The 24014-nt window shown below is 34.7% G+C and overlaps 2 protein-coding genes across 4 annotated transcripts in view; both read left to right on the top strand.

Annotated features, from left to right (window-relative positions):
* GC (gamma-glutamyl carboxylase) overlaps positions 1–12624 on the top strand; it is a 41681-nt gene extending 29057 nt beyond the window's left edge. For both annotated transcript variants that reach the window (XM_071599128.1, XM_071599127.1), the window contains 4 exons: positions 3291–3409; positions 7386–7517; positions 9608–10016; positions 11022–12624. In XM_071599128.1, the coding sequence (XP_071455229.1) occupies positions 3291–3409; positions 7386–7517; positions 9608–10016; positions 11022–11506 (1145 nt within the window). In that variant the 3' untranslated portion in view covers positions 11507–12624. The remainder of the gene's footprint in view (positions 1–3290; positions 3410–7385; positions 7518–9607; positions 10017–11021) is intronic.
* Positions 12625–14143: 1519 nt separating this feature from the next.
* The window catches only part of LOC139700670 (maternal embryonic leucine zipper kinase-like), a 61867-nt gene continuing 51996 nt past the window's right edge, over positions 14144–24014 (top strand). For both annotated transcript variants that reach the window (XM_071599131.1, XM_071599130.1), the window contains exons 1-5: positions 14144–14490; positions 14630–14780; positions 14866–14975; positions 15078–15231; positions 21267–21373. In XM_071599131.1, the coding sequence (XP_071455232.1) occupies positions 14341–14490; positions 14630–14780; positions 14866–14975; positions 15078–15231; positions 21267–21373 (672 nt within the window). In that variant the 5' untranslated portion in view covers positions 14144–14340. The remainder of the gene's footprint in view (positions 14491–14629; positions 14781–14865; positions 14976–15077; positions 15232–21266; positions 21374–24014) is intronic.

The following is a 24014-nucleotide window of genomic DNA, read 5'->3' as shown; positions in this document are numbered from 1 at the left end:
AACACCACCAAAGAAAGCAAAGCCAATACAGTTGGCCGGAAAGGTAATGGCTTCAGTTTTCTGCGATGCAAAAGGGATTCTGCTGATAGATTATCTTCCCACAGGTCAAACAATTACTGGAAAATACCCTGCCAACCTCCTGGACCAACAAGCAAAAGATACATGAAAAAAGGCCAGGTTTGGCAAGGAAGTAAGTCATCTTTCATCAAAACAGTGCATACCCAATTACAATTGTCAATGCCATGGCAAAACTACGTTGAACCAAGATAAGAATTGTTGCCACACCCGCCTTATTCACCTGATTAGGCTCCATCAGATTTCCATCTCTTCCTCCGGCTCAAAATTTTCCTTGGTGGATGGAGATTCTCTTCAAACAAAAAACTAACTGTGGAAGTAGGCATGTATTTTGCAGGCTTGAAGGAATATAATTTTCGAGATGGGATCAAGACTTTGGAACATCACTGGAATAAGCGCATTAGAGTACAGGGAGACTATATTTAAAAATAAAAAAGTTTCTCATAGGCAAGTCGTTAATTTCTATTCCATTCTGAGATTTTTCAAAATTACCCTCGTATATCACCCAAGCCTACCATAGCCAGTAGGACACCTAATAGGAAAATATATTGTCTTGATAATACTGAACATGTATGGAATGATATTTTTCATTCTACTGATATTATTTTTTATGCGAAAAATTCACTGCTAATTTTCAATTTGTTTATCTTGAAATCAAGTATTTTAAATGCGCATATTTATATAGTTGATGTATGTACACTTGGAAAATGCCTTGATATTCAGGGCCTATCAGTTAGATTAGAGTATGGTTAGGCAAATTTATCATCTAGTTCCCCAAGAGGATGCAGATTTAGATCATAATTTAGTGCTCATGAAGTGTAATGTGTTATTAAAAAGGATAATTAATGAAGTCAGAAGAGAGCATGGACTAATAGATTTAACCAGGAAAAAGGGAGTTGTGCCAGAGTGCAGTTGACATAATCCTGAGTGAGTGCAAGGGAATAGGTGCTGTAAAAAGAGGGTTGCATAATTATAAAAAAGGAATTGTGAATGTATTTGATGGTTCCTGGCTCAACTTTGTGGAAGTTCATGTTCATTAAATGAAGAACACCATGTATTTTTCCACTGTTCTTTTATTTTGTTCCTACTAGTTTCAATGCTTAGGTGTCCTCAGATGATGCTAAGGAAGGCAGGAAACTAACAGGGCAAAAATCATTGTAGGATGAACCGTGCAAGTACTTATGTGGCAATTTTACAGTTACAGAGTGCAATGGGGATTTTGTGAATTAATGGAATATGACTGTGTGGAGGTAAGAAAGTACTACTGTTTTCTGCAAAATAGTTATGATAGAAAAAAATGTTAATCAAACCAGTTAATATTCATTCAAGATGGAAAGAATGTTGAAGAAATATATGGGAAAGGTATTATGTCAGTAAGTTTAGACATAGACATAGAATACATGTAAAGTCAATGTGAATAGATATTTTTTCACAAAATAGGAAAGGCACTAAGGAAAGAAAAACTAGATAGGTAACATCCCTACAGAATTACTTAAGGATTTAAGAAAACCTTGAAGGAAAAATTTTATTGGCTTGTTCATAGAATTTATGATGGATTTAGCATGGAAATTTGGTTTGTTCAGTAGTTATTCCCATCTTAAAAAAAATTAAAGCAACAAAATGTTAGGACTCGAGGACGATAAGTCTGATTTTGCATCCAGCTAAGGATGGGAAATTTAAGAAAAGGATGGACATTGGGGCAAATGTTTCAGGGAAACATTAGTTTGGGTTTAGAAAAGGTGGGGGAATATGTGATGCTATTGTTGAAATGAGAACACTGAAAGAAAGAAATGGGATGTATTTTTATGTTTCATGGATTTTGATAACATTCAATTGAGTAATTGGTCACAACTGTTGAATGTATTGTTGACGATAGGAATAAACGTGAGTTGATAGGTATTTTATCCAAGGTCTTTTTACATGTCTCATACTGCACAAATGCAGGTAGTGGATTGATAAACATGATGGTCAGTGATGGCCAGAGGATTTGAGAGGACTGCCATTGATTCCCTGTACTTTGCATCACACATGATATGCAGAGGAATTGGTAAGAGATGCATGAAAAGGGTTGGAGGTAGGGATTATAGTAAGAAGGGAACTGATCAAGCCAGATTTGGTTTATCAAGCATTGGTTAGAGAGTCAGCCAAGGAATTGTAATCATTGTTGTTTGAATTATATAACCAGTGTGATATGCATGGGATGAGAATTAATCGTGAGAAAATTTATGCAATGAGGTTCTCAATAAATCTAAAATCCAGCTAATGTTAAATTGTGAAAAAACTAGTGTAGGTTGAAAAGTTCACATATTTAGGAAGTTCACGCTGGAGGCTTTTGAGATATGGATGTGGGGAAGAATGCAAAATAAAATGGATAGAAACGAAAACAAAAGGAAGTGAATGGGATGATGGAGGAAGCAAGTTTATTGGAAGAGAGTGGAAGAAGGGAGGAAAAGTGGATAAAGGGCATTTGAGTGGCAGTGTAATGTTGGAGACTGACAAAGGGGAGAATGTTGGGTAAGCCAGGTAGATGGAGGGAAAGGTAAGATGCATGAAGGTATTGTGGAAAATATGGGCAGATATAAAATGGGTCAATGAATGCTGGTGTTAGTATAAATAGGGTCATTTTGGACTTAGAAGTGTTCAAGTGATTAGTCCGTAAAGCCTAGTGTTAGGAGGAACACACTGGGACATACCCCTTACAGTAAATGCATATGTTATCTTTTATTGCACCAAAGATCCAGAATTAGGCTTAAAGAACTTTTTTATGATCCTTTGGCAATGGCCTAAAATTTAATTGGTGAATCAGCTCACTTATGGAAAGTGTTTAAACCAAGTACTTTCAAAGACAGAAGAGAAAAGTAGGAATTATGCCCTTACATTGATTTCTAGTAGAAACTACATCATAACATATTTATGGTTCTTGGGTGAAAAACTACTTTACATCTTTAAATGATTTTTAATTAAAATGAACATTAACATCTTCTTTGAGGATAAATAATAGGAATTCTACTCTATGTCCTAAAATTACCAAGCCTCCTATGAAGACAAAATAACATTTTAAGTGGTTTTTGTGATAAGCTAGATAGTTGAGACTTTTTACATGAAAGGAATATGAAAATGCCTTTATCTAATACAGACTAGGCTGTGACATATACTTCTTATGAAATTAAAGCATCAATTGCTGTTAATGACTTTACCATGAAAAAATGTTCTAGGCAAAGTTAATCAGGAGAAGGAACCACCATTAACTATAAAACACCACCTGATTGCTGCATTGCTTCTCACTCACATGGGCCTTCAGGCATTCCTACCTTATTCTCACTTCATCACCAAGGTAAGACTTGCTTGTTAGTAGTTCTGCATGATAATTTTATTCCGTGACAAGTGGACATTTGAAAATGATTATCTACGCTAATCATGTGAATTTGCTCCTCAATACATGTAAATTTAAATCCAGCTTGGAATCTTGTGTTAAAGGCTGAAATAATGCCAAGTATTCATTTAATATTTTATTTTTTGAAACTAAGCCCAAATATTTATTCTTAATTAAAATCCAAATGAAATGGACATATTTCAACAGTACAAGTATAGTACAAGCATACATGGTGAAGTTTTCAATTACTACCCAGAACCAGAGCAAACTTCTGTACCATGCAATATGTTTTGCTCCAGTTTCAGGCCTTGAAGCTGAACCCTGTCAGAACCATCTAGGAAGTAATGAAATCGGTTCTTGTGTTACATTAAGTTGCATGTAAAATTACGAGGGGACCAATGTGGAGGAAATAAAGGTGTGGGAGGAGCTGCTCTGGGTTGGGTTCACTTTTGGTCTCAAATGAATTCGGTCTAAGATCTCTACCAAATATATATTTTCCCTCAGGCACTTCTGTCTTATTTAATGTTTCATTTCACTTTCTTTAGATAATCACATCTGTTTTTGCTCTGTCTCAATAATGTACTAATCCACTAGTGAATATCCTCTCACCATTATTCTGCCAAAATAATTTGAATGCTAAATGTACATATTTCTTATTCCTTGACAATATATATATATTGGGGGTATGGATGCCTAAGTCACATATTATGTCCTAATTATTCTCAGACTGTAGTTTTATGATGAAACATGATGAACACACCAAAAACATTAGATTCGCACAGTAACAGTGAATAAACATTTGAAAACAATAGCTATTGTTTTCAGATGCTTTTTTCAATTATAAATTGTTGTCACTGTTCAAAATAAAATTTTTTCATTTTGTCAAGCAATAAAATGCAACATGGGAAAACTTTTTTGTATGGTAAACTTTTGTATGGCGAGTTAGATGTAAAAGTATTACCTGGCATTATGCTTCTGTGTAATTATAGTTGGTTATTTGAATGAATGGTCTTTGCAAGTACTTTCTGTTTTTTATATCCTTCTAAATATGTAGAAGCAAGGATGCACAATCCAAATACTGATGTGATGAAGAAGGGATGTTCCTCATGAAACTTTATTGCATCCTCTTACAGGCTGAAAAATCCTTCTTGCACTAAACTTATGCCTTGTTATAGTTGAATATTTTCTATGTAGATTATCATGTTTCAAGAATTTATCAACTAGAATAATCCCCGATTTTGAGGTATGTTATAAAATGAAAGGAAAGCAAAACCGACTGCAGCAGCCCAAAGATTCAGAAGGAGACAGAATTAGCTAGAATAGGAACTTGGAATGTGAGGACAAGGTTGTTGACAGGAAGTTGAAGAATATAAATTGAGAGATGGAAAGAGGGAATATAGATGTTTTAGGACTATGCAAGGTGAGATAGAAGGATAGCAGAGATTACTAGAGTGATAGATATAAAGTAAAATACAGTGGAGGGATAGAATGGTTTGAGGCATCACTTATTGGAAGCGATTCATATCGGAAAAGAAATACTTAGTTATTCCACATATATTTTATTAAACACGACCTAGGTTTTGACATACAAAGTCATCATCAGATGTTCCTGATGATGACTTTGTACGTCGCAAGATGAGCAACCTGTACATTTCTTAGACTGCTGGGGGAAGGACAGAGAGTCTGGATGGGCAGTGTTAGGAAGAAGATTAAGGTAGGGTTGTCCATTATCACCGGTGTTGTTCAAGGTATACATGGAGGAAATGATTAAAGAGGCATGGAACAAACTGGAGATAGGAATGAAAGTCAGTGAGGGATTCATAATAGTGTACAACTTGGAAACATAATCACTGAAACAGAATGATAAGCATGGATTGTAAGCTTTTGAAATGTGGGTGAGAAATGAGGAGAAGGTTGGAGAAAGTGAAATAGAAAGGAAGTGAAACAAATGAGGAAGTGCTAAGTATGGTGGGCAAGGAGAGGGGATTGCAGGGAGAAATCATATGGAGTTAGGAAAAATGAATGAAGAGCATATTGATCAGCAGTCGGATGTTGAAGACTGTTATGGAGGGGAGAATGTTAGGCGAATGAGGAAGGGGCAGGAATAGGATAGGGATGTTGAATTGTGTATATTGTGGGATATTTATTGTGGGATAGGGTTGTGTTTTATTAGAAGAGACTAGAGAAATTTTGGTATTTGAGTCCAACCAAAATCTACTTTGACTCGTAGATTACCTATATTAATAAAAAAATAATTCAATATCAAATGACTTCAATATTTTTGATAGTTTTTTCTTCAAAAGGGCTAAACCAAAAATTTTTTGTTTCTGGAGCCCATATCCCTAGATAGTTGACTGCGAAACAGACTTATTATTAGTAGATTTGGTTTTATTATTGATGTATGTCACTTCGAATTCTTAGTAAAGACTACACATACTTCTGTCACCTATGCAAGGCAATGCCAGAAAGGCCTTTAATAGTAATTATAGTGCATTCATGAGGCCTTTTCCTGATGCAAGGTATACCATAACTGGCACAATTTGCCAATTGTTCCTTGCAATTTTTCAGAATGTAATAAATGAGGGAATTGATCTCATCATTTTACTTGAAAGGCACTAAAGTGATGATGTTGGCACCCATGGTTTTTACAAATAGCATTTATTTTCCTCTGTCTGTCATTCCTCCTAGCATCAGGTCTGATTTAAGTCTCAGGAAATAGTTATTAAAGACATTTATATTGCCACTGTTTTCATCCCATGCAATTCTCCTATCTCTGTAAAATGGGCCAGGAGGAGAGAAAGCAAGGAAGGAAGTATATCCATAGGACAATTCCAAAGAAACTGCGGGAGATGCCGCAACAGTAACTTTTAACGGAGTCATCCGCTAATGTGCATTTTAATGCAACAATTTCAGAGCGTAAAAATCATTCGCCTTGCCCGGGACTCGAACCCAGATCCCTCAATATCCGGTCGAGTGCTTTAGCCACTTAAGCTACCGAGGCGTCCTCTTAAACTCTGAAATTTTGGGGCTTTTAAAGGAACTAGATGTTATGACGAAATACCGTACATACAATGTCACATGCATTCGTAGTCGTGCGCGAGGCGCCACCTCGTGGACAGTGGCGCCTCGCGCACGACTACGAATGCATGTATTTCGTCATAACATCTAGTTCCTTTAAAAGCCCCAAAATTTCAGAGTTTAAGAGGACGCCTCGGTAGCTTAAGTGGCTAAAGCACTCGACCGGATATTGAGGGATCTGGGTTCGAGTCCCAGTCAAGGCGAATGATTTTTACGCTCTGAAATTGTTGCATTAATATATCCATAGGGGCAAAGTGTGGTCTCCTCCCATGACTATACCTTTGCTTTTAAGGATGACTTAGAATATAAAGATGAAGCAGTCTTTAGTAACACTATTGATTGTATGATTTCAGTAGATGATGCTGATTCTTTTCATAGTGGTGGGGCAATGTGAGTGTACAGTGGATATATGAAAATATTTTGGATGTAAGTGTGCAAAATTGACATAATAGAGGTGCAGGTGTGGAGTTTCAGTTGGTGGGTGATGTACCATTTGAATTCATACTAGTCATCAGGGTTGTCAATGGTCATTCACCTGCATCTAGAAACTTTTAACATGAAGTGTTATATAACTTTGCTCCCAATTTTTCAGCATTCCACAGTGAAATGACAAGAAAAATCAGGAGCAAAGTAGTAAAAACATTAGCAGTAAAAATTGGATACATTTGTGCTGAAACAATGGTGCAAAACTGACTTCATTTGTGATCAATATTCACAATTCACATCAATAATAATGTGATTTTATTGTTCGATGTTGCTTATTCAAATAGGCCGAATTATGTTAAAATTTTGCATGAAAGTTGTTACAAAGGAAATGTATGCTCCAATTTAACATATGAATGATTTTTTTTATTTTAAGGGTTACAACAATTGGACTAATGGTTTATATGGTTATTCTTGGGATATGATGGTCCATTCTTGGGATACTATACTTGTTGTGGTGAAAGTAGTTGACAAGAATACTGGCACTGAACACTTTTTGGATCCTGAGGTAGGTGGCATGATACTCTTTTGCTTGGCATTCAAAATTAAAAATTTGTTTTTGTCATCTCTTCGATATCCCTGATTTCTGGCAATGGTAAGATAATTTGCTGGATATAAATAAAGGATCAATGGTACAGAATAAGAAACAAGGTGCAACCTTGGAAAATGGCAATCAGCCAACACAAAAACTGATTTTAATGTGGGCCTAGTGTACAGCCGTTGCTAATCAGTTTGGCAGCCAGTGTGAATATATAGTACACTCATAGGTGCATTGTCAGATTTTATAGGAACCCAATTAAAAATTACTACTACATAAGTGTTGTTTTTTTTAACAACGCTATGAATTTGTCTTTTTGAAAAATGATCACTTGGTGGAATATACTTCTTTCTAAAATCATGCAGAAGGCACTCACTTTCTGTTTTGAGCAAACTGCTGGAATTTTCCTGAAATGAAAAAAAAAAGTTATATTAAGTCAATATAAAAATTTTAAAGAGCTATAATGGCATTATGAATCCTTGTTTTTGTATCATGCTTCATTTCAAACTAGTCTCATAAATTCCCATTGACTGCAACACTTTCCTTAATATATAATTTCATTTTACACATTTCACTCCATATTATCTCAAAACCTTCAAATGTTTATCAATCCAGTTTGTTATATGTCTTCTCAATTCCTTTATTTGCACACTTAACTTTCTTTTACATGCTCATTGTTTTCTCCAGTACCTGCTCAATTATCAACTCAATTATTCATACTCCTGCCCAGTAGAAAATGTCATTACATTTCTTGTTGTTACTTAATGTCAACTTCCTTACTCTTTCAAACAGCACTTGACCATACAATTTTCTTAGTATTGATATTGAAAGTCTAAATACTATGTATTTATCTCCAGTACATGCTCAATTATCAATTCAATTATTCACACTTCTGCCCAGTAGAAAATGTCATTACATTTCTTGTTGTTATTTAGTGTCAACTTCCTTACTCTTTCAAACAGCGCTTGACCATACACTTTTCTTAGTATTGATATTGAAAGTCTAAATACTATGTATTTATCTCCAGTACATGCTCAATTATCAATTCAATTATTCATACTTCTGCCCAGTAGAAAATGTCATTACATTTCTTGTTGTTATTTAGTGTCAACTTCCTTACTCTTTCAAATAGCGCTTGACCAAACACTTTTCTTAGTATTGATATTGAAAGTCTAAATACTATGTATTTTTACAAATTATCTTACTATTCTTCCCTTTATATAAATATACAATTAATCCATTTTGTTGTGGTGTACCAGGAAGTGTCAGCCTGTGAGTGATTCCTTTTTCTTGCAATTGATTTTTGAAAACTCAACTAATATATTCTCCCCATTGCCGCTTTGGAATACCTCTATAATCTTTCTATAAAACATTCTTGCAGCCTGAATTTACAGATATTTCTTGAATGCTTCATTATGCTGCTTTATTATTCCTCTAGATAAGTATCTGGAATAATTGTTGATGAATTTGATGAAATACTTGGCTCCCTTTAGTTAGATAGGAGGGTATTTTTCCCATCACATAGCCTTATGCTAGTTCAAGAGGTTCTCTTGACTGTCTACTTCTTCTTGGAGAGCTTTTCATAATTTGAGCAACATTTCTTTGGGATTCTTCATGGAATTTCATACAGAAAATAGGCTCTTTGCAGTTTTTCCTTCATGTTTTAGAGAATACAAAACAAGCATCACTGCAGAGATTATTTGAAACCAAGAGAGAAAGAAGAAGGTAGAACAAGGCTAAAGGAATATAAAGTTGCCAAAAACAATGAGTTAAACGTAAACATTGTTAGTTAGAGAGGAGGGCCAACCCTGATTTTTCTTAAGTCTCTTAACCACTCTTCAACAGACGGATAGAGGATATATCCAACCTGAAAGACAAAAGTACAGAAAATTATTATTTTTAATCACTTAAAGTAATCGCTTTCTTTGGTAGTATAGAAATGTGTAACTTTTCCCAGTATACACTGTAAATAAACAGTTGTTCAATTCTATAATCATGGATGTGAAATTTTTACAAAGTGATATCAGACATAGTACCTTATCATCTCTTTTTGGTTGCAGGCATGGGTTCAAACTGATCGATGGACAAAGCATGCTGACATGGCTGTGCAGTATGCTACCTGTGTTGGAGAACGTGTAAAAGAGGCTGCAAGAAATGCTAACTTGAATTTTGATTCAAAGAAAGAGAAGGTTGATAACCTCACTGCATTAGCTGTTCATGTTGATGTTTGGAGTTCACTCAATGGACGATTCCAGCAACGAATATTTGACCCACGAACTGATATATTAGCTGTGGCAGACCAGTGGTCTCCTTTTAAACCAGTTCCATGGCTGATGCCCTTGCTGGATGATACTCTGTCACATAATGAAAAAAGTGGTGGCTGGAGAAGGGGTCGAATGAAAGAATTAACTGCTGAAGTTCACTCCTGGTCTTCTTACTCAGATGTCCTCTTTGTGGCTGATTTTCCAGGTCAGTCCATTTTGCATATTGACATCCCAGTGTGTAGCCATTCCATGCAGAATTGATAAATATTACTATCCAGGGTAGTTCAGAAAACTTATGCTAACTTATGGGATTGTACCAAGGTCTAAATTGAGTATATATTGTTATATTAATGATTGGGATTGGAAAAGCCTTATTAGAATGGTTATTATGTAAGCTTTCCCTAAATTTAAAGAATCTCATCATTCATTAAGGCATTGCATCTTGCAAGTTGCATTTCTTAGTCATAGTTGCACATCATAAAATGAATCACCTGAATAGGACATTTCAGTTGAAGGGAAACATTCATGGCAGGATAATTGGGATCACATGATTTTAGAGGATTGTTATCCTGGGAAATGGAAATGAGGTCTGCATTTCTGAAAGTTTGGTCTTATACTTTTCCATTATAATTATAGATGTTATTAACCTGTTGTAATTGTAAGTAGAACATAGATTTTATCAGCACACAAGCAGGAGTAGTCAGAGAAGAGGTTAAACACAATGACTATTCTGCAGAGTTCAGTAAATCCCAGGAAAAACTTGATATGTTTTGTATCACTTATTATTCAATCCTCCGGATAATAATCTGAGTCAATGAAATTTTCAATTGCCTTACAATATGCATGATATGCATCTGTTGAGGAGTAGAGAGGCAAGTAAACCATGCCAATCAATACTTTTGACTAGGAAGTTATAATGGAAACGAAAGGGGATTCAAGTTTAAGGTCACATTCCACTAAATTGCACAGATATTTAGATCTCACTGCAATTAGGACTCCTCCACTTCTTCGTTTTGAGCTGATAAAAACACTGTTTTTTTAACTTGAACCCAGGATTTAAGGTTATTTTTAACTTTTCTGCAATAATCAAGTACATTCCTAGATCCATGGGTACCTACATAGTCTCTAAAATTTATGAATTTATGAGGAGTTTTGGTAGTATATTGGATGGGTTTCCAAAATAATAACTCTTTAAAATATTTTTCGTCAGGCCTTGTTCTGGAAAACTATTTGAACTCTGACTTCGGAAATGTCACCCTGACTGTCCTTGCCGGAGAAGTTGTTTTTGAAGTGAGAGATGCTCCTGGATCTATAGAAGATGTAGAAGATTCTTCCATCAAAGCTCAACATTTTCAAGAAATTCTTGATAGTGGACATAAAAATTACTGGCACTTTGAAAACATTACACTGAGCACTGGAGAATCAATATCAGTTCCTACGTCCACTTTTCACTATGTCCACACTGTGTCTCTGAGTCCATCGTTTTACATGTATTCATACATAAACAAAACAAGGGAAAATTTAGGCATAAAAGATGACCTTATACCAGAAAAAAGGAGGTCAAATGAAGCAAGCTTCTTGAAAGAGGCTCGTTTTCGTGTCAGTAATTTCCTTCGTGCTTTGGGTCTAGTTGGTAACTCAATCCTTAAATTGGTATACTCTGTACCAATGATTAGACGAGTCAGAGTAGCTTAAAGGTTGTATTTTGCTGTTTAATGATATATGTACATGTTTGGTGATGCTTCCTATAACTTGTGATTGCCATTATCGTAAATAATTGTTATTTTATGCATTTGTTAATATTGCATTTAATCATGTGGTAACATAAAGGTACTTATACATATATTTTAAAGTACTTTTTAAGTATATCTCAGTTAATAGATGAATAAACAACTGCATTTCAAATTTGCGTAAAAATTTCAAGCATTTATTGAAATGATTTATTGTCAGAGATGCTAAGCACTGATTATTTGAGAATATTAAAATAAGTGATTCTGTAAAATTTGTATCCTGATATGTATAACATTAGCCATGGATTAAGTGTATTTGTCTTTGATGGCCTGAACTGTATTAATTTGAGCTGGGGAATTATGGTAGCCAGTTGAGTTTTACTTAAATTTATTGTGGTTACTTCAATGTGCATTCCTTGTATTTGGCCATAACTCCAGTTAAAAAAAAATATTTTAATGAAAATGACATATGGGCAGTAAGTTCTTCTTACTTTTGACTGGCCAAGCATCGTTTTACAATTTACCAATGTTAAGAAAATCATTAGCAACAATGAGAATCAGGCCAGTGTTCTGTTTAAAGTATACCATATATAAACTAGGTTGAATAGATTGTGTTTGTCATAGTGAAATATTTTTTCCTTTTTGATGTCAAAGTGCATCACTAAATATAAGGGAAAAAAATTCAATCTATTTTCCTTTGAATTGAAATTTCTACTAAGTGTTCCTAGGTATTCCCAGAATTGATGAATGCTGAATATTATTAAGATTTTTTATAGTTTTTATGTGAGGGGTTGATCAGTTGCATGCACAGATATATGTATATGGATAATGAAGAATTAAATGACTACAGTGATCTACCAATATATACCAATAGTGTATATGCCAATGGGACTACATATATAGGTACATATTGTAATTTTTACACTTAAGGGAGATATATAATGAAAAATGTATTAATTTGTTTATTCATGGGATGGCATTCCTGCTGCCCTCATATGTGACTGTAACTGTCATAAAATTTATAATTGAAATTCAATTGAATAACCATTATATTTTATATGTGTTGTATACAGCAATTAAAAATCTGACTTTGTGACAGAATGGTGTTGATTTTTTTGATCCAAGTCAAATCATTATATTTCCTACACTGTAGGAATTTATTTGTCCAACCCTGCCTTTCTGTTCAACTCTTAATTTATGATTATATTCCATGGTAATCGGAAATGCTTTTCATATTGCTTAAACCCATTAGAGAACATGCTCCAGTGCTGTGGTGGAAAATAAATAATAATACTTAAGGAGTTAGTTTTTTGAATTGTAAGCTTTACCTAGAAAAACTTCAGGTATTAGATTAATTTGTTTTTTTAATGTATAAATGCAGCTAATACCTATCCTTTACTTTACATTTTAATTAAAAGAATATCAGAGCGCATGTTGATAATGTGAAGAGAGATCATATTATATCGCAGTTATGGATAGGCTTAGGAACAGCATGATCAATTCAAACAATATCCCAGGAATTGATGTGGAATTTAGTGCCTAAATAGGGTAACTTGAAATTTAAGATGAAGAAAAGTGAATAGTTATGTACAATTGAAGTGTAGAAAATGCCAGTGGGATGATAATTATAAGCTCTGAGTGGCAGTTCATAACATTTTGGATGAAGGTCCGGGTGTGAGTACATTAGAAAAATGGTGAGAATTTGTGTAGACAAGGATAAAGAAGTCTGGAAGTGAAACAATAGGTAAAGGATTATGAACCCATGGAATACCAAGTTACCATAATATTTATATCTTATAATGGTGTGTATAATTTATCTAATTAATGGGAATATTCCCATACATTTACAAATAAGTTATTTTGCCAAAAAATAAATTGCCTTGTTCGTTTTTCATGGGTTCATTTTGAGTTCAATTTGTTTAATATTCAACATCGCATTACTTTTTGGTGTTTGTAAGGAAACCTCGTCAAATATAAGTTAAGGTTTACTCTGATTCATTCTTGCTTGATGGCTTTTCACCCAATATTTTGTTTGCCCTATATTACATTTTTACAATTTTAATGAACAAATAAATGCATAAATACGGCGGACAATGATATAAAAATCATAAACTGTCATGTTTTTTTCTCGGAGGGTTAAGCTGAAGTTAGTTGAAATATTATGCGTCAATACGCATATCCTATAAAGAAAATACTTTTAACGAAATTATTTTCAATAGACAGACATCTTGATATTTTTGTATTCCTGTGATTTGAGAGAGGTTTTGTCTGTCAATATATTTTTATGACTTTCAGCGCTCTTAGGTTTAACCTATATGTAAATAATGTTCGTAACATTAATTATTGTTCGTAATAAGCTCCCATATATACATAAACTCTTCCTTATAAGTATATATTTAACTTGGCGCTCGGATTTAGATTTATAAGGCTTATGGTGATTGGTGTATTGCGTTATTTACGCGACACTAGACTGATGCGACGTCGGTTGCGCAATTGTTTTCCTTAGTGTTGTGATCGAACGTTTCATTGGTTCCTGCAAGCAGTATCATCATTTGAACATTTCGGAATAACTGTGGTTGAATCATCAAGTGAGTGTCATCCATTCCATATAATGAGGATTTATTCAAGTTCAAATAGCCCTTTATTAATCCTGTGATTGATTATATACACCCTCGAGCGTTTAATTTGTTAGCCAGGTCTGATATCAGTAATTGTTAACATACGTTGGGTAATCGCAGATATATACCCGTCCTTCTGGATTTGTTTTGGTTTTGAAAAGTCCAGGACATTCCGTGAAGTATGATTCCAGATGAGTTTGCAATGCTCGAAGAGCATTACGAAATGCATGAAACTATAGGAAGAGGTGGTTTTGCCAAAGTTAAACTTGCCACTCATGTTCTAACTGACGAAAGAGTGGCGATAAAAATTATTGACAAAAGAAAATTTGGGGTGAGTTGAGTAAATACATGTTACATCCTGATGTTCTTGTATTATTTGCCATGATGGGATATAATGATTTCGTCTTGTTTTATCATATTCTGAAGGCTTGAATCAAAGATAAACAAATGTTTAACTTTAACAATTACAGGAAGATTTACCAAGATTTATAACCGAGGTTGCTGTTATGAAAATATTGGATCATCAGAACATTTCTCGCCTATTTCAAGCACTTGAAACTGACAATTATATATTCATGGTAATAGAGTATTGCCCAGGAGGAGAGTTATTTGACTATATCGGTAAGGACTTTCTTTGGACAAATAATCGTATCGCCATAAAACCCTATGTTAATGTTGCTGATAAATTTCTCTCGATTCATTTCAGTTGAAAAAGATAGATTAAGTGAAGAGGAATCACGAACATTTTTTAGGCATATAGTTTCAGCTGTTGGCTATGTTCATAATTTGGGGTACTCCCACCGTGATCTTAAGCCTGTAAGTATATAATTTCATCATTAGGCACAATTGTTTGTTGAAAATTTTTATTACCCTCGTTCAGTTTCGGAATGTTCATAATCGAATGGGTTATCCTTTCAGGAAAATTTATTGCTTGATGAAGATAAAAATTTAAAACTTATCGACTTTGGACTTTGTGCAAAACCAAAAGGTGGAATGGATACCAAGTTAGAAACATGCTGTGGGTCGCCTGCATATGCCGCTCCCGAGTTAGTGTCAGGAAAAGCTTATTTAGGTATGTATATGTAAAATGTAATGCAAACATTTTATTATTATTTGCTACATATTTTTTTATGATTATTACTCAAAAGACATCTTGGGTAAATCAATTTGCAGTGGAACACGGATGCAGCGTTATCCATTTGATGATTCCGTTTTTATACAGCCATTGTTTCCCATTGAAAGCCTTGGGGAACTTAGATCATTCACATCAACAATGTTGAAACTAGCGTATAGGGTTGAAATAGTAGTAATTAGTGAATTTTGGGAATAGCTGTAGAGAGTTGTTAGGCATGAAGTTTCGCTCTGCATGAATGGAATTGACAGGTAGTATCTTATTGTCTCAGGAAATCGGACACCCCACTATAATTTAAGATTGTTGGGACATGGTTGAAATGAATGTGTGAATTAGTTAGAATCACACAACAAATAGTAGCACCAGAAAATATATTTTGAAATTGAGCCAAAGAAGACATTTTCATTCTTAAGGGAATCCACTGCTATTATTTTACTTCGTATTTACCTAGTGTTAATTTAAATTGTAATAAACCTTATTCAAGGTATTTGTAATTAGAATTTATTAGTCACTGGCTTTGGCACTTAGATTTTATTGTATATCCATTTTTACTAACTCTTACTCTTCAAATTGCTCTGCCCTGACAAGTTTTTTTAGGGTAGAGAGTTTCCTGCATATATTACCCTTCTTATTACTGGTAACTTAAAAATATAGAGCTTTTGTTGCCTCACATACTATTTATTGCATTTATGTGTTTAAATGTTAACGATAAAAACTAATTGAAAGTAGAGTTAATATTGTAAATTGAATCATGGATGAGGAAGTTAATAAATTTAAAAATCCAATTATTATTAAGTTGTGATCATGCCTTCAGCACTACCTCATTCAAAATTCTTGATTTTGGAATTGTCAGCTGTTGAATTTAAAAAAATGTTTATTTAGATCATTCATTTAAAATAATATCATAGAGAGTTAAACTGATGTTAGGAGTTCTTATAGTTATGCTTAGTAATGAATATTTTCTTTCACTTTACATTTTTTCCTAATAAATTGACTTAATATTGAGTTTAAGTTTTTAACTTCATTGTAGACTACCACTGTTATTGGGCATTTCCCTATTCTCATATTTGATGGATGGATGAATTTTACTGCTGTCACATCATGTGCCTGAGCTACAATTTATTTTCATATTTTAATTCCTATGAAATTAAAACATTTTCAGTAGTGGAACCAGCTGATGGGATAATACTTGTACCACTGAAAATGTAAATCTTTCCTCTTACCTATTGCCAGTATTTGTAGCATAGGGCACCTAATGTTTTTTATGATTTAGATTTGTTGCAGTGCCTACTCTTTAATCATTAAAATTGCTAATCAGTATCCTTCTCCTCCTCTTTTATATTTCATCTGTGATAGGATGTAAAATTGTGGAACGTGGTAAATTTTGAACGCTAAGTTGCACTCCAGAAAAAAGTTCATTAACAAGTTGATATTTTCATTGGCTATCAAACTTTCTTAAGTTTCTGGAGCAAACCTTTGAAATTCATGCATATTTTGAGCTCGAAACATTGTTCTCAAAAAAGCAAGACCTTGGTTCTTCAAAGCCCTGGTAGTGAAAATCATGAAAATTTCTTACTGTGTTTTGTTGGAAAATGTGTTCTTTTAACATTGATAAATACTCAAATGTAATATATGACACTAAATAAAGTTCTTCTTTCTGATAGGTATAGTGATTTAATTAAAAAGAAGTTTTCTGTCGTAGGCGAAGTTAATGCCAGTCTCTGGCTACATAAATCATTTAGCCTCTGTTTGTAGAATTAGTAGTATGGCAAGCCAAGGCCTGTATAATATGTATTAGTTTGTAAAGATGTATCGATAAATACTATTTTATGCAAATCCTTTACAAAAATTATTTGGATCGCCTACTTCAATTCACTATTAGGAATGCTATGAGAAATGGAACTTCTGCTGCAAAGATACTTGCACTTAGTCTGCAGACATTTTTATATACCCTATATTAACATTTTGATGTGATCTGGAAATCTACTCCAAGGGGGAGAAACCCAGGGGTTTGCTTTCTGAATTTGCTGAAAAATATTTTCTTATTTTTTTATTGATATATGTATATATTTTAGACAATGGTGACTAAGGCTGGGTAGTGTAGTGAATAAATTAATCATTCTCACTACAAGATTTACTTGAAATTATTTCTATTGGGCTAAAATATTCATTAAAATCTTGAATCAAGCAAGTTTAATATTATTAATGATAGTCCACTTTTTAAGTAAAATTTTGAATGGATGTACACTAACCAATGCTGAATTTCTAAGTTGATATGATACAGTATTTCATTCTACACTAAAATAAACTCATCATCAGTTTCTCATGCTTTCTGCCTCCCTTCATTCCATCCAACATGTCTACTTTATTTCTTCCCATACCTTGCATGCGTATTATTTTCCTCCTCCATCATAATCTTTAAGGTTCCATCAGCAATCAAAATGCTCAGCATCCACTTTTTTCCTTCTTTGGATTTCTCTCACCAACCCTCTGTCTTCCACTACCATGCCTTTTCAATTTCATCCATTTTACTTTTTTTCATTCTTCTCCAGACCCACAGCTCAAAAGCATTCGATATGCCTGACGTATTGCTTTGATGACCAAGTTTCTGTGCTGTACACTCCACATCAAAGTTTTCATTAATCTATTCTTATTCATACAATTTCATCAGGTTCACCGTAGTGAAAACTTTTTTTACTAAATGTAATCTTCTAATTCCCATACTACCTCAACCATGGTTACCCAAAACTAGATAGGTAAAATGTTCCAATATCTCTATCATATACCTTATAATTTCAAGTTAATCAATTCATACCTCATTGCAGTGCATTTTCTAATGCACTCCGCAGTAATTGTAATTTCTTCCTGGAGCTCTTTATAGTGTAGCTAGAATTATAAATCTCCTGCCTACTGTCATCTCTCCAGCTCTTCCCATTTCTTTTTTACCATTTTATCCACTGAAATGTGCTGAAAAACACAGGTGAATAGGAGCAGCAATGTTTTACCACCAGTTGAGCAGCGCCCATCACACCCTCCTGCTGTATGCACTTAACAGCCTGAAACATTTACAGATTCTTGAAAATTAAGCTATATCTCCCTTCTACTCTTATCATCTTCAAAATATTCATTAATTTTCCCTAGCTTTATCTGTTGAATGTCTTCTCAAAATCCAAAAAGCCAACAAATACATCCTGGTTAAACTGTATGTTCATCTATGCCAATGATCTCATACTTCTATGGCAGTACACATAGCTGCCCCCTTTCTAAACCTGAAATAATCTTTCCCAAGTTATCATTTGCCCTCATCCCCATCCTTTTTTTTGTTGATACTATGCGTTACTCTAGCTTCATGGGAATTCAAACTTATTGTCATATCACAGCACCTGCTTTTCCCATTTTTGGTATGGGAGTTAATATAATTCTGAATTAAATCTTCAGACCTAATTCTTCACTTGTAAAAGCTGAGGAGGAGCTGATATAAATTCTCTTTTTCTCATAAGATTAAAAGCTCCCAGATTGATGTGGTGAAAGTAATTCATATCAAAAAAAGAATTAAGCATTATGGTAGTAGTTTTAGGGGAGGGGACCAACAGCTAAGGTCATTTGCGCCATTAGGGATGGATGGGATAGGAAGGGTGGAGAGAAGCCCGGCATCGGTATTGGGCTACTCTTGTCGAAAGATTAAGCATTATTCCCAGGGTAAAACATTTCCATAAATGATGCACTTTCCATTGCCCAGAGTCATCATCAGAGGCATAAGACGGACAAACCAAAAGGTTCAGTGTATAGTGTATACGGAAAAGGCAGGGAAGATAAAGAGGAGTGGAGTAGAACTGAAGGGAAAGGAAATTGGAGGGTTACTGCAGGTAGTGAAATTATTAATGCAGAGAAAAAGAACTAAGTTAATACCATGTGTAATATTATCAATATGCGATTTCCACATTTTTTGGGCTGCGTCCGCGTATGTCGTTTAATTGCACAACAGTTTCGCCAGCTATCCTGCTGGCGTCCTCAGGTCAAGGATGAAAAGAGGCTTGTTGTCCCGTCTTACATAGGGAAAATCCGGCGCCAATACAGGGAAATTTCTTTGGCCAATCAGGGAACGTCCTCATATTTGTGCGGAATAATTCTTTTCCACGCACTCTGGAGTGGATATCCATCCTCTCTGTTAAAGTTTTCTGGCCTTTTAACGATTTCAATGGCCTCTCTGATTATCCTCGGGAAGTATTTACGAATAGTAAATAAGTAAATACTTCCCGAGGATAATCATAGAGGCCATTGAAATCGTTAAAAGGCCAGAAAACTTTAACAGAGAGGATGGATATCCACTCCACAGTGCGTGGAAAAGAATTATTCCGCGCAAATATGAGGACTTTCCGTGATTGGCCAAAGAAATTTCCCTGTATTGGCGCCGGATTTTCCCTATGTAAGACGGGACAACAAGCTTCTTTTCATCCTTGACCTGAGGACGCCAGCAGGATAGCTGGCGAAACTGTTGTGCAATTAAACGACATACGCGGACGCAGCCTGATAAATGTGGAAATCACCTACTCATCGCCGGGGAAACCTGCGAACGAGCATTATTAATATGTGAATATATTTTACTTTATCACACTATCCACATTGTGAATAATTATTTATATTTTCATCAAAGCTCTATAAATAATTATATGAAGTAAATTCTTGATTATCCATGTTCCAGATTCTCTTCCTTATAAGGGCTCCATTGCTGTTCTCTTCTCTTCCTAGCACCTCAAAATTTCAATAAAATTACAGTCAAAAAGATTATTAAATGCTTTGAAATTTTGATATAATTTAAAAAAAATAATAATTAGAAATACATGGGCTTTCTTAAAAGTTTTTAATTTCACAAACGAAAAAGTCAATAGTATTAATGTTTAACTTTAAATATTTGTGTACTATTAGTACTTTTCCATTATTGTTTGCCTTTCATTAATTTGCCCTGAGAATTCCATACTCTCCTTTAAACCTAGCAAATACATCGCTTTACTGTGCCACAAATAAGTCAACTATCTACATTGCCTGTATTTATATTAAATATGATGATTATACACATATGATGGATAGGCATCCGTATCGGTGATCCTTTCTCAACATTTGTCCTTCATCCATCATTGTTTGTTCCTGGCTATGTGGTTGGTTTAGCTTCCTGAGGAAAATACATTTTGATATTCAGACAATGATAATTCTGTGTTCTTGCAAAACTATAATTGTACCTGAAGGATCTCAGGTTTTCCCGGTGTATGGTATACAAGAAGTTCTCTCGGGTTTCCCACCGGGTCAGGTTGCAGTACACCGGTGTACTGCAACCTGACCCGGTGGGAAACCCGAGAGAACTTAGTGAATATGATTGTACCTGTATGAAAATGGTTGAAAGTGGGAAAAGATTTACTTTTCGTTGCTAGAAAACTCGAATTAATTACAAGGAATGGAAAAGGAGTCCCTGTATATATCCATTTTTATCGAGTCTATAAGTACTGCATATTTCAGTTACCCGTGTTCATCATGTTTGTATTAGCATGGATAATCGAGAGTTATGTATTTTCTGAAATAGGAGTCACCTGTCCTTTGCTAACCAAAAATATGTACCATCCATTTGTTAGCATTCCACTTTATTACAGTTTATTTAAATTTATTGAGTATCACTGCTTCCTCTAGGTTTTAGTGCCATATTGCCTATAATGACATAGTTTTATTATGTTTTGAAACTCAAAGTCACAGAAAAGTAGGACTTGGTTAACGAACAATGGAACTATGATAGAAATTGGTGAAATTTTAAGAATGGAGGCAGCAGCATGATAAGAGTACTTAAACTTATGCAATACCTTAGGTACAGGCATGAGTTCTATGTTATTGTTTGTTCAATGATCTAGGAAATAAACAGAGCAATGTCTATATGTGAATGATTTATTTGTGTTCAAATTTTCCTTAATATTTGAAATATTTTTTTTTAGGATCAGAAGCTGACATTTGGAGTATGGGAGTCCTGCTTTATGCATTGTTATGTGGATTCCTCCCATTTGATGATGAAAATATTGGGCATTTATATAGGAAAATACTGGTGAGTATTATTTTTAGATTTTGATTATTATTGGGTAATCTACCAGTTAAGGTAGGTTTTGGATGGACACAACTACTAAATAAATATTTTGTTTCTCCTAACAAAACACAACCCAACATTCTACTATACAACAGGCCCCCTCTATTCAGCATCCCTCTTCCAATTAATATGATTTGAATCCATTTTTCCTGTCTCCTTTTAATTTCTCCGAACAATCCCCTCTACTCACCCACCATACCCTGCGTTACCTCATTCATTTTCCTTTCTGTCTGCTTAACCTTCTCCACACCTACATTTCAAAAGCCTCCAATCTCACCTATCATACTGCTGGTGATCATTTTTCCAAGCTGTAAACAAATATGTAATCCCCACTGACTTCTTTCCTCATAGATGCTATGAATCAGTCCATCTAGACTCCTCCACAATTTCCTGAACCTTTGAGTAGTTTTGGAGGAATACTGTCCACCCCTACGGTCTTATTTGATTTGATCTCCCTTAATCCCCTTTCTCTCTCATTGTGGAGTATGCCTGGACCTAAGCTATTTTAATTAATATCATATTCTCTTTCTATGTCCAAGCTTGATGGCCTTTGTTCTTTACTACACACTTCTATATATTCCTTCAATCTCTCTTGGATCTTTTCTGTTTCATTTATTATCTTACTTGACTTATCTCTGATTGTTGACACAGAGTTTACCCTCTTACTTCCTGAGTGTGATTTAACCTTACTGTATAGCACACCAATTTCACCCTTCTACTGCAAACATTCCATATCCTCGCACTGCATCTTCCACCATGCTTCTTTTGCTTTATTTGTTGCCTATCTCAATTTATTGTTTTACTCTTTGCATTTCCTTTTGCCCAACTCTGTGTTTACATTCTTCCATTTCCTTCTCTCATCTATCTTTGTAATCATCTCATCTGTGATCCATGGTTTCCTTGTCTTTTTCACATTAACGGTTCCTATAGTTTCTTTTGTAGCTTTTGATATCTCTTTCTTGATACTTTCCCATTTTTCTTCGATAGTACTTAGCCCTTTACCATCCGCCATAATTTCCTCCTTGGTAATTGGTATTCCTTCCTTATTAATCCATTTAATGCTTCTACGTTCCATTTTCTAACCCACCGCGAAATGGATGCTACATTTCATAACGACTAAATTGTGGTCAGAGTCCACATCCACTCCCGGGAAGCGATGCGAATTGAGCTCACTGTTCCTAAACCTGTGCCTAACCAGAATATAATCTAACTGATACCTTTCTGAGTCACCTGGCATTTTCTATTTATACCCGTGCCTTTTGTGGTGCCTAAACCAAGTGTTGTTGATGAATAATCCATGTCTCCTGCAGAACTCAATTGCTTTCTCCTCGCGGTCATTCCTTGTACATAAGCCTTCATCCTCTGCTTCATCACCATCTCTTCCTTTGCCTACCATTGCACTCCAATCCTTCCATCACTATCAAATGTTTTCCTGCGGGAACACACAATTATGCCCTCAAACTGATTGTATACCCTGTCAATGTCTTCCTTACTTCCGTTTAATTGCTTGGTGGCATGTATACCTGAACAGTGACCAAGTTTGTCAGTTCTGCTTTTACCTCTACTGGTAATATTTTATCTGTTGCTGGCTCTATGTAGACTACAGTTCTCCCTGTATTTTTATTCAATATTATTGCAACCTCTTGTTGGCTGTATTCTTTTCTATTTAATTTTTTTTCTATTTCCTGCCGCCTTGCCTTCCAAAAATCCTTTTCTTTTCCTTAATTTTTCCTGCCTACCTAACATTTTCTCTTCTAACATGGTTTTCAATATCTCATATTTCCTCCATTCACTTTTTCTGCCTTTCTCAGATTTCCCTCATGAACTTCCTCTATTTGCCCACTTAAAATAAAACATCAGTATTTTTTCTTCCCTTCTTATCCAAATTATTTTCTTCATTCCTCTTTATACCCACATCTGAAAAACCTCTTTAAGTTATACTCATTTTCATACCTCCAAATTTGGTTTTTGATTCTCCTAATGCTATACTTAATGTTAGAGTAATCTTTCCTTTACTCTGCCTGCCATCATTGCCCTATTAGGAAATGCTTTTTTAGCCATGGAAATAGTACTCCTAAATTTTTCTCCAGAATGTTGCTCTGACTGCTCTTGGTTATTCCTTCAGCTTTAGTTCTTGTAAGCCTCCAGCTTTTCTCTTCCACACACCAGGATTTTAGTATTATTGTTAATGCACATATTATATTCCTGAAGTACTTGGTCCCTAGCATTCAGAGTTACTTTTGGGTCTTCTCTGCTACTAAAGTGATGTCATCTGCGAACTGGAGTGTGTTCATTCTACACCACTCACCTTGACTCTGATGCCAATTCTTGTGCTTACCTCTTGTAGATATATGCATTGAATAGTGATAGCTAGAGGTTGTGTTACTCCCTTGTTTATTTTGGCTTCTATTTTTTTCAGTTTTTTGTGCATGGTTGTTACTTGATTCTTGTGGAAATGGTGGAATATTCTTCTGTTGTTGTAGTCCATTGAAAGTTCTTCAAATATCTTAAACATCTCGGTCAATTCAATATTGTGGAGGGGATTTTCAAGTTTGTGAATACTACAAAATAGCTTATACATCAATCATTTTTTTGGCCAGTA

This window comes from Hetaerina americana, unplaced genomic scaffold (genome assembly GCF_022747635.1).
Source record: "Hetaerina americana unplaced genomic scaffold, ioHetAmer1.1.p SCAF_106, whole genome shotgun sequence".
NCBI classification, from domain to species: Eukaryota; Metazoa; Arthropoda; class Insecta; order Odonata; family Calopterygidae; genus Hetaerina; species Hetaerina americana.
The sequence above is the reverse complement of the archived record's forward strand: the minus strand, read 5'-3'. Positions and strand labels throughout refer to the sequence as shown.